This window comes from Chrysemys picta, chromosome 23 (assembly GCF_011386835.1).
Source record: "Chrysemys picta bellii isolate R12L10 chromosome 23, ASM1138683v2, whole genome shotgun sequence".
Classification (NCBI taxonomy): domain Eukaryota; kingdom Metazoa; phylum Chordata; order Testudines; family Emydidae; genus Chrysemys; species Chrysemys picta.
The window spans coordinates 8601443-8612556 of record NC_088813.1 but is presented as its reverse complement, the minus strand read 5'-3'; the positions used below and the strand labels follow the sequence as shown (position 1 = coordinate 8612556).

The 11114-nt window shown below is 47.5% G+C and overlaps 1 protein-coding gene across 1 annotated transcript; it reads right to left on the bottom strand.

Annotated features, from left to right (window-relative positions):
* Positions 1-375: 375 nt before the first annotated feature.
* ID3 (inhibitor of DNA binding 3) lies at positions 376-2686 on the bottom strand. The gene is made up of 3 exons (XM_005286150.4): positions 2110-2686; positions 1854-1916; positions 376-1152 (listed from the first exon to the last, which is right to left on the bottom strand). The coding sequence occupies exons 1-2, from the start codon at positions 2428-2430 to the stop codon at positions 1872-1874; spliced, it is 366 nt and encodes a 121-aa protein (XP_005286207.1). The 5' UTR covers positions 2431-2686; the 3' UTR covers positions 376-1152; positions 1854-1871.
* Positions 2687-11114: the final 8428 nt, after the last annotated feature.

The window sequence follows — 11114 nt, the reverse complement described above, 5'->3', positions numbered from 1 at the left end:
TGATAGGTAAGATGGGCCTGACCCTTAACAGTCCTGTTCTGCAAAAGAGAGGTTAAAGTTAAATAGTAAGTAAATAACAAGGTTGATTCTTGTTACATGATTTGACATTTTAAGCCATAATAGTACTATTAGTATAAAATTATTCAACTGCAAATTCAACTTGATTCAAGTAATATAGCTCATCTTGTGTCATTCCTCTCACAGACAGCGTGAAGTGGGAACTCAATACAACGATGGATCAATTTTATTTCAATTGCTTTTTGTAAAGTTACTTCTCTCCCCAAAGCTAGTTTCAAGTTTCAAGGAAGTAACCCTGATGTGACTTTCAGAATTTTGGGGCAAGGGAAGGATTATTCAAAAAAACCAAACTTAAAATTTTATTATGTAAAAACTTTTAACTTTTATAAAAAGTTTATAAAGCAAGTACAATGCATGATCGCAGAAATTCACCTTCCTGCAAAAAAGGTACAAACGTTATACTCTATTATAGAGTTCAACAATAAACATGAGGCCACAGCCCCAGAACAGCTCAGTTTTGAAATTCTTGTTGGTATTACCCTCTACCCAGCCCCCTTTAAGTTGTTTTTTTTTTGTTTTTGTTTTTTAAAATCACACTATAATCCAAAATATACATACAACTGCATCTCTGCAAGTCTTTTTAAAGCATGTTGTGGTCTCCTTTATAGCCAGCCACGTTTTAAAGAGATCTATATAATGACTGGGGAGCCAGTCTAGCACACTTGGGATTTTGAGAACATAAAACACTGATTTTACAGTGCAGATGATGCTCAAGGAGTCAGGAGTTCCCAGCATTTCTTGCCCTTGTGCAATGAGGCGGTTAAATTCAAATAGTCAAGAGTTCGGATCCATTTAGTTGGGGGATGGAGGGAGCAGAATCAAAGTCTTTCCTGGCCTGTTGAGATTTATTTTCAGGCAAGAGAAGCAGAGTGGGGAAGCGGAAACAGTACTAAAAAACCAGCCAAGCATCCAATGCCTTGTGCCACATGCTCCACAGACACAATATCTGGAAGATAAAGGCTGAGGTCCCTCCATTATTGGATGCATAGGGTTGAAGTCTGATCCTTTCCAAGTCAAGGTCTCTTCTCCTCCTCCCTTGGAGAGAGCCAAGCGTTGTGATCCCACACCTGCAGTCTGAATGGGGTAGAGGGGAGGGGGGCGGGGGATGAGAGAGAAAGAGACATGTCAGTTATTCAGAGATCAGAGGCAGGTCTGCACTAGACATCCTGGCGCCAGAGAGAGGAAACTTCTATTTACCTCCAGCTGATAAGGAATCAAGAACCAACACTCATGCTGGATGTTTGCTAATTGGCACCAAGAAAAAAAAAAAAAAAAAAAAAAAAAAAGACAAGCCCTTCTGTTTCTAACTCTCTACAGATGGATCTAAAATTACACAGATTAGAAGGGAGGGACACGTTTGGCGGTGCCTTCCTGCCTGAAAACATTTTTTTTTTTCCTCCCTTAAAAAAAAAAAAGCCTCTTGATTCTACTAATTTCAACAGGGCTGTTTAAGCAGCTAGAGAGTTTGCTATAGAAAGGATTGACAGAAGGATCCATTTGCAGGAGATGGAAAGAGGCCGCATCGCCGGCACAAGGACGGACAATGGCTACAGATCTCATTCCACTACAGTGGCTGGTTAAAAAAAAAAATCCTTCTCAGTCAATCGCCAGGGCAGGGACGCGAGAGATGCACAAGCGGCGCGGATGGCACGAAGGGGGGCAGTTTCAAATCATCCCTCCCTGGTTTAGTTGGAAGCCACTCACGCGAATTCCCGGGGACAGAGAAGGGGGCTGGGGATGGAAACTGACCAGAACGCGCGTGGTTCGTGTCTTACCTGGTGGGGGAAGAGACATTAATGGCACAAACGTCTCTCGTCTTTCGAGCACAGTTCAGAGGCCTGCAGAGAGAAGGGAAACAGGTAAGTACGGGGGACCTGGTGTGGGGGCTTCCCCCTCCCGGGGGGGCGGGGAAAGGCCAGCAGCCCCGCGGGCTGACCCCTGCCTGCACAGGGCGCTACCCGGCTGGGGGAAAGGTGCCCCCGCTGCAGGGCCACTCCCATGAAGATTCACAAGCCGGGGCCCCGTCCTTACCGTCAGGGAGAGGAGGGAGGTCTCGGCGGCCGGGTCCTGGCCCTTCGCCTGCTCCTCCAGCACGATCTGCAGGTCGAAGATGTAGTCGATGACGTGCTGCAGGATCTCCACCTGGCTCAACTTGGTGCCCTGCGGGATGCCCGGCACCAGCTCGCGCAGCTTGGAGTAGCAATCGTTCATGTCGTAGAGCAGGCTCATGGGCTCCTCCAGCGCCGGGCTCTTCCCGGGGCTGCCCCGGGCGATGGCCAGGCTCTGGTCCGACAGGCAGCACACGGCTTCGTAGCAGCTCCTGACGGACCGCACCGGGCTGATGGCTTTCATGGTCCGGTCCGGGCTGGCAGCGCTGGGTGGGTGTCTCCAGCTAGCAGATCCCGGCTGGCCGCTTGGCACGTCTCTCCGGCGGTGCAATCCCCGGCGTGCAAACCCCTACTCCTCCGTGCAACGGGCTGCCGGCGGCTCGCCCCCCTCTGGCCTTTTATACGCCAGGCGCTCCGGCCCCGCCCCCTTCTATGCAAACGAGCCGCGCCGCTGTCCCCGCCCCCTCCCCCTTCTCCCTCTCTGGTGACAGTCGGTGGAAATGTTGCATTGAGCATTTACAAGCGGGTTAAATGGCAAAGCAGGTTTCCATTGGCTTGGGCTGACACCAAAGAGCAGAGGACATGAAAGGAATGAGGAAGCTCTGATTACAAACGGGGCGGGCCTAGCTTCCCCCCCCCCCCTTTTTTTTTTTACTCAAGTAAAACGATTTAAAATTCAAAGTCTAGTTCTTCTCCCTTGCATCGTTTTTAATCCCGTCCCCTTTACAGCAAAAAAAAAAAAAAAACTTTGGCTGGAAAAGACAAACCCCGCTTTCAAAGTGCATGTTTGCAAAGCCCATTCCCAGGCTGCGGCCCCTAAAACTTCAGAACCCACCAAAGCCATAAATCCCCTCACAGCAGAGAATTTTTTTCGTGTTGGTTTTTTTTTTTAAGGGGGATCTTGTAAGAAATTAGTGGCGCCTTGTTCCTCAATTTGCTGCTCATATGACCTCCAGACTTTCTGCCGTCAGGAATTATCTTGTGACCAGAAAAAAAAAAAGTAATTGCGGTAAAGCTGAGGTTACCGTGGAGAAAACAGATTTGGGTCAGCAACTCTGACTGCAGAAACATTTGGGGGGGGGGTTAGGAATATATATAAGTATGGGTTTATTTTATTGGAAACAACAGGAACAGGGTAAAACACTCCCTTGACATGGTTATATCGGTTTAACAAACTTTATGGATGGGTCCCACTTTTGGGGTGTAAACAAGACCCAGTTCGCTTGGGGCCTTATTCCCACTCACATGTGAGTGTAAATGCAGACTAACTCCACTGAAGTCAACGAGAGAATCAAATCAGAGAGTTTTGGTGGAAGGGGGGCAAAGGGGCTGAGGAGAGGGTATAAAAAGTTCTCTTTACATTTTAACTTGATTTTAAAAATCAATCTCAAATGGGCTGTGTGATATAAATTATTGATCCCAAGCCTGGAGATTTTTCCAAGGGCCAACTCTTTATTTTGGAATGTGTTTTGATTATTTGTGAGTGGGCAACTGCGATGGAAAGAATACTTTATAGCCCATGACAATGGTGTAGGCCATTTAATTTCCCCCCTAGCCCATTACTGGTTCCCCAAATCCCTCGCTTGCTATTTCTGTTAATACTACTTCTTAAACTGTCTTATTTCAGGGGCTCTGGGGGAGGCCAGGGCACCTGGAGTAAATTATGCCTGCCCACAAGTACAATTTACTCCAGATCTGTCTAAAACCTAGGTTGTGTGTGTGTTTTTCCAAAAAAACAAAACATAGTGTTTTTTGGGTTTTTTTTTTTTTTTGCTTTTCTCTTCTGCTTTCACATTTAGCCAGGCTTGGAAAAAATCACTTCCCCAACCCCCTTGGGTATACAACTCTAACCATGGTCAATTTCCATGTTTTTAAGCAGTCTGCATGTCACAATGGTTTTTTTTAAATATATATTTATTTGGGGGGGGGGTTGCTTAGTGTAATGGAAAAGCTATTTAAATTATTCATTCCTTCAAAACCTTAGATTACACATTACTAAATCTTTATAAAAAAAAAAGTAGTTATTTTTTAAAGTAGATAGTTTTTGGTAACCCCACTATTTTCTCCTCCTCCCTCACCCTTCTATATTCCTCTGACCCTGCCAATTCTCACTCCTTTGAGAGTAAGGAGACTCCCTAATTTTGGATTAATTTTAAGGCCTTTAAAAAAAATCCTCTCTCCCTGAGGAAATACATTGAAATGAGATACTTTCAACCCTCACTCCAAATTTGTTGGTAAATCTTCATTCAAATAGTGGCAGCTGGAGAATAAACCTGAACTTGATGGGGCAGTAGGTTTTTGTTTGTTTTTAAAGAAAAATAATCATCTTTAACCTATTTTTCAGAATCTGGGTTATTGGCCTGGACTATCCAAAGGCTGTCCCGTTCCCCCCAATCTTTTTTTTAATGTTAAGTTTTGAATTTTTTTTTTAGGACTCCTGCAAGTCACCATCCGTCCTAGCGCCTCCCAAAATATGTTTCCCAGCCCTGCCCCCCCATCCCTGTGTTTTTTTTCTCATTAACCCCCCTCCAAACATTCCATCTTTAACCCTATTTTTTTCTCCTTCCAGAAACTGAGCGATTGCATTGGAATATCCCCAAGGCTGATTTTTCAAATAACTTTTTTTTTTTTTTTGGTGTGGTGAAGATTCTCTGTGTGCAACATGTTTGGCTGTTTGGACAGGCAGCCCCGGAGCATCCCTGAACTTTCTGTTCCCACTCTTGGTCCCTACCCCCCCGCCCCCCCAGTCCTCCTTGCATTTTTTATTTTTATGAAAGGATGTCATTAAGGCTTTTGTTTGAACTGTTTTTGTTTAAGAACTTTTCTCACAATCCTATTTTTTGTTGAGGAATCTGCTCCCTTTGCCCAGCTGTGGCCCTCTCCCTCCAGCTGTGTTGATCTAACTCTCCGCTCCAGACAGCCTGGCGCCAGCCTTGCGAACGTCATGCATTCACACAGGGATGCGTGGCCAAGGCAACCTTTCCGCCGCCATAGCCACCGAACTGGAACCTCGCAGCCCAGCCAATGAGAGGCCGGGGAGGCGCTTTAACGTTCGAAGGGGCGTGGCCTCGCTGGGGGAATAGAACCTTGAGTAGCAAAATTAGCTTCGATTCTGGGAACGTGCAAACATTTCTGCACGAGGCTGTTGCTCCCCCCCCCCTCCTTTTTTTTTTTTTAAACTACAATTTGGTGGGGCTGGATCATTTCTGGCCTTTTCTGGGAACTGATTCCCATTGAAAGCCAAGAATCAGAATATTATTATCACTTACAGTTTAGGCCAGTTGGGGAGTCATGAAGTCAGTTTTTTTGGCTCAGAGCAATATTCCCCCCTGCTCCCCCCTCCCGAAAGCTCTGGAGTGCAGTGATTTCATGTCGAGAATGGCCCACACTGTGTGTGTTTTATTAACAAAAATTGGTTGTTTCAGTACAGTGCTATGCCCTGAGAGCAAACTTTTCAGAACAAGTCCCATAAAGCTCACAACATGGACTGGTGTTTGTCTCCTAAGCTCTTTGATTCACCTGGAGTCATTTGTAAAGGGGGAAAGTCAGGGAATAGCCATCATCCCCTCCCAAACTCTCTCTTCTCCACCTCTAAATGGTCACTAACTTCTCCGCCAGGCAATGTACCCCGTCCTCAACCTTTCCCTGAAGTCCCTTTTACTGGTTCTTTGTTGCTACATATATTGTAATTTGCATCAGTTCTGCAACTCGGGGGATTTTTCTGTGGCTTGCTTCTCTCTAGGAATTTCTCAAATAAATTGCTGCCAAATGTGCCCATGAGAAGTTCTGTTAAGCTCAAACCTTTAAAAACAGAACAAAACAACAGAGGTGGCAGGATATGAAATAGAGTAAGACTTCTGGCTACCAGAATATGATATTTTGGGGTGGGAGAATGGAAGTGAGGATAGGACTGATGATTGGAAGACGGGGATGGGAGTTGCATTTAGTTTATCATACCAACCTAACCTCAAGCTGTTGGAGAGGGACTCGGGCTTTGGGGGATTTTCTCAGGGCTCCGGCATCTTCAGGATTCCTGGCAGCGCCGCATCCATGAAAGTGATTTAGAACAGAAGAGAGGAGGAGGAACAGAGATAGATGCCCAAGAAAATTACAAAGAAGACAGTTCTTCCACAGTGGTCATCTGGATTCACTTTCTGGACAAGGGCTGGCTCAAATCTTGTCCCAAATCTTTTGGGACCTTCACTTCTGTCCCCTTATTCACAATCAAAACAAGAGCTAGGGGGGAAAAAACCAGCTGGCCAGGCAAGCTCACCTGAGCCCTGATTCAGGAAGGCATTTAAGCACATGCTTAACTTTAAGTTTGTGCTTACGTCCAATTTACTTTTGGTTTCTAATTGTCTGCGCTTGTGGATCTGGGGCAAATCTATTCAAATCAATGGATCATTTTAAAGCTAGAGGAACAATTAGAGCAGCTGGTTAAGAAACAAGCAGTGGTTTCTTAAATACGTTGTGGAATTCTCTTCTCAAATGGGACCCTCTTCCCATCTGACCCTAGGCAAAACAACTGGCATGCAGTATGTTGGGAGGGGGGGGAGAGGAGGAATAACATATGGAGCTAGGCTAGCTCCACAAGCAACATTTGGTAATTATGCCCAAACGTTAAGGTCCCGATTCAGCAAAGCATTTATGCACACGCTTAAGCCCATCCCTATTCAGCATAGCACGTAAGCACATGGCCCGTTGAAATCAATAGGCTTGAAGCACATGTTGTGCTGAATAGCAATGGATTGCTAAATCAGGGCCTAAATGCCCATGGTCAGAGAGCAAATTAGGAGCCCAGGTGGTCTGACACCCAGCCCTGTGCTGTTACCAGACAATGCTACCCCTGGAAAGAAGTTATTTGACATCATTTAGGATATCTGGCATGACAGCCTGCTCCTTCCTCTAACTATAGGGCGACAAGATGAAACTAGCAATTAAAAAGTCTCCGTTAGGCCTGTCGACTATCTTAAACTACTGTGTTTTTTAACCAAAATTGTTCTCAGATTCTTTAGAATCGTTCAACCCAACTGAAGGAGCATCTTAAATTCCAAGCTTCTCAACCAGTTGCTCCAAAAATATGACCAACTCCAGCAGGCCGGTGCTGCATGGGTGCTTCCCCCCCCCCTCCGTGTTCATCTTACTGGCAAATCAGTCCATGGGAACTTTTCCATTGTTGGATCAAGCCTGAAGAGAAGCATCTCTTTTGCTTTTTTTGCCAAGGGGAACTTAGTTCATGTTTAGACCCTGTTGCTTCTTGCGGCCTTTGTTTGGAGAACCAGATTGAAGGAGTAAGCCTGGAGCAGCGCTTGGGGAGTGATTCGCTCGCTGGCTAATGATTTCTACGGGGTATCTCCAAGTTCACCCAGACCAGGCGCCATGTGCTGCGATTGCTGCTGCGATAACCAGTCTTGTGGATACAGGGCACAAAGGAATGGATTCTTCTCTCAGCTGCCGGGGTGTAAAACTGGAGTAACGCCACACTGTGTAACCGACAGCAAGACCTGGCTCAGGGACGCTGTGCCATGAAGCCAGCGCAGCATTAGACAGCTTCATAGCTATAGCTCAGTAGTGTTTCCAGAGTAAGCCAGACATCTTCTTTCATCTTCTTTACCCATTGTTTTAAATGATTAAATCATGGGAGGAGAGGGAGCAAAGTCACAGCGGACTTTATTAAAGATGAAGGAAGCTGGACTAGATGACCTCTCGAGGTCCCTTCCAGCCCTGCATTGCTAGGATAGCATAGGCAGCTACCAGGTTAGATTGGAAGCTGTTTGGGGCAGGGACCATCTTTTTGGTCTGTGTTTGTACAGCACCTAGCGCACTGGGGCCCTGGTCCGTGACGGGGGCTCCGAGGCTCTGCTGCAGCACAAATAATAACAATAGTGATGGTTCCACTCCCAGAAACAAGTGGCGGGTGAACATCAAAGGGTTTTGAGTCTGGCTTAGCACCCGTCACTCTGGATGTTTAAAGTTAACGATATGAACCATTTAAAAGCTACCACATTGGGCTAGAAATCTGATGGGAGCAGCCTTCATCGGGAGGTTTGTAAAATATCTTCACAATTAACTAAAGGAAATGAAGCTTTTCAAATACAACGTCTGACTAACCTGTGGGACTTACTGAGACTCCATTATATCGCCAAGCAAAGAGCTGGGGAGGATTCCTAAAATCATTCGGCATTTCTATTGCAAGAAGAGCATCACCCACACTGGGATAAATATCTATAAGGGATATAAACGGTCAGATGTTAGGGCATAAGCCAACCACTAACTGGCATTATGAACGAATTACCCCTATGGGATGAAGGTTGCAAAACTGTCTATGTGGATTTCTCACCTTCCTCTAAAGCATCTGGTACCGGCCATGGTCAGTGACAGGATAGTGATTTGGATGGGCTATTGATCCACTGGGAAGTCTTATGTTCCTAGGTCCACTCCTGTGGCTAGTAGCCCAGGGTACAGAGACAGTCACAACAATGGGAGATATTTGTGAGGGCGGGAAGGGAAAGTCCGACATACATTTCAGAGCCTACAGCAAGGTTTGGTTCAGGTTCTGTTCAAGAGATGAACCAGAGATTGCAAGGAGGCGGCGGCTTCTTATGTTTCTAAACCTGTTTGTCTTCCCCAAAGCAGCTTTGCCTAGTGGTTAAAGCACAGGATGCCAAGTTAAGAATAGTTCTGTTCCTACCACTGACTGGCTGCACGACCCTGGCTGTGTCACTACACATTCATGTGCCTCAGTTTCCCCCCAGGGATAACAACACTGGCCTAACTCCCACGGATGCTGAGAGTCTTCATTCACAAACATTCACAGTCAACCTGTGGAACTCCTTGCCAGAGGATATTGTGAAGGCTAAAGCTATAACAAGGCTCAAAAAGGAACTAGATAAGTTCATGGAGGATAGGTCCATCAATGGCTATTAGCCAGGATGGGCAGGGACGGTGTCCCTAGCCTCTGTTTGCCAGAAGCTGGGAATGGGCAACAGGGGATGGATCACTTGATGATTCCCTGTTCTGTTCATTCCCTCTGGGGCACCTGGCACTGGCCACTGTCAGAAGACAGGACACTGGGCTAGATGGACCTTTGGTCTGACCCAGTAGGGCCGTTCCTATGTTCTAATATTAGGGTGCATGGAAAATGCTATAGGCAAGCAGAGTATTGTGACCACCTATGTCCTTCAGATGACAAACCCCAACCTCACCTAGAGAGTCCAACCAAGATTGTGGCCCCATTGTGCTAGGACGGTGCTGTCCAGACAGGTGGTGCGAGCCAGTCCCTACCCCAAAGAGCTTACAATCTAAATAGACAAGACAGTCAAAGGGGTTCGTCCAAGGTCACCCTGCAGGCCAGCGGACCAGTTGGGAGCAGACCCCAGGTTTCCGGAGAGCCAGAGTGGCGTTCTAGCCATTCAACCACATTGCCTCTAACAGGAGACGCAGACACCAAAGAAGCCACATAACGCTTCTTTCACTTCCTGCTTCCTCCCTAGAGATACATTGGAATGAAACAGCAAAAGGTTGCCCTTGCCTGATGGCAGCCTGCCCTTGGCTTGGTTTGGCAAGCGTCGCCCCCCCACCCCCCGGTTCCTTTTTCGAACGATCGGGAAACGTTGGGCCCGATGTGCTGCACTGGCGTATCCCTCCTTGCCTCAGTGGAGTCCCTGTGAGTGAGAGGTGAATCAGGCCCTGTCTGTCCCTCTTGGTGATTTATGATCCTCGCTTAAACCCTTCCTGCTTTGCTGTCATCACCTCTGCCATCAGCCCCCATGCTTTGCCCCCACTCAGCTTTGTCATCAGACAACATGTGGACCTTGCAAGAAGCCAACAAACAGATGAGATAAAAGATAACCGGGTTTGGATAAAGAGCTTATGCCTCTTAGTGCTGGTGTCCTCCCTGCAACCTGCTGCAGAGTAAACACTCTGTGGCACCAGGCAGCATTTGCCGGTCCCTGGAGGGCTCAGGTGGCTGGTAACAGGGTCAGCCTTTCACCTGGAGGTCACCGCTCCGAATCTGGCTCAGGTTAGCAGTGATGGAAACTGGGCTCAGGTGGCATGTGTGGAATGGGGGGCGGGGAGGAGATCTAGTTCCCAGCAGATCAGGCTGTGTGCCACACAAGCAGCCACCACCCCTGGCTGTAGCCGGCCAGAGGACTGAATGGGCATCCATCCAGATCTACCTCCTCTCCCTTAGGGGTGGTCCATTTGGGGAGCGGAGGCAGCTTCAGTTGCCGCTGTGAACAAACGGACAGCTGCGGTCTCTTAACTTTACAAAGGACATAGAAGAGCCCCCTCTGCATCTGGGCTCACCTGTCCCCATCTACCACAAACAGCCACATCAACCCGCCCTCCTGCCCCCAGGCTCTGTCTCCCCATCACTGGGAAAGCCAGACCAGCCTGGGGCAATGCAAAGGTGGTCCCCAGCAAACAGATAGTTTGGAGAGAGGATTAACCCCCAGCAGAGACTTCCCCAAGCACCCCAACCTACAAGAATGCTGTGCCCTGAGTAGAACTGGAGGTGCGGACAATCCAGGGGCACGGGGCCCGCTTCTCTTCTTATTTACACCGGGGTGAGTGAGAGCAGAATCAGGTCCACTGGCTAAAATGGAGTGACTCCTGATTTACCCAGGATATGAGAGAGAGAGAGAGAGTGAGTGAGTGTGTGTGTGTACACTCAGGACCTGATGTAGGTATGCAGGCTCCTAACTTCCATTGATTTCAGTTAGCTCCTTTTTAGACAGGGTTGCATCTTGCCGCCTTTGTTTGGAGAATGTGGTTGTTTACGAGTGAAAGAGTAAGCCAAGAACAGCGCTTGGGGAGTGAGTATTCTTAGCTCACTGCCGGCTAATGATTTGCATGGGGCATCTCCAAGTCCACCCAGACCAGGCTCCATTTGGTGAGGGCTGACCAGTCTTGCGGATACAGGAC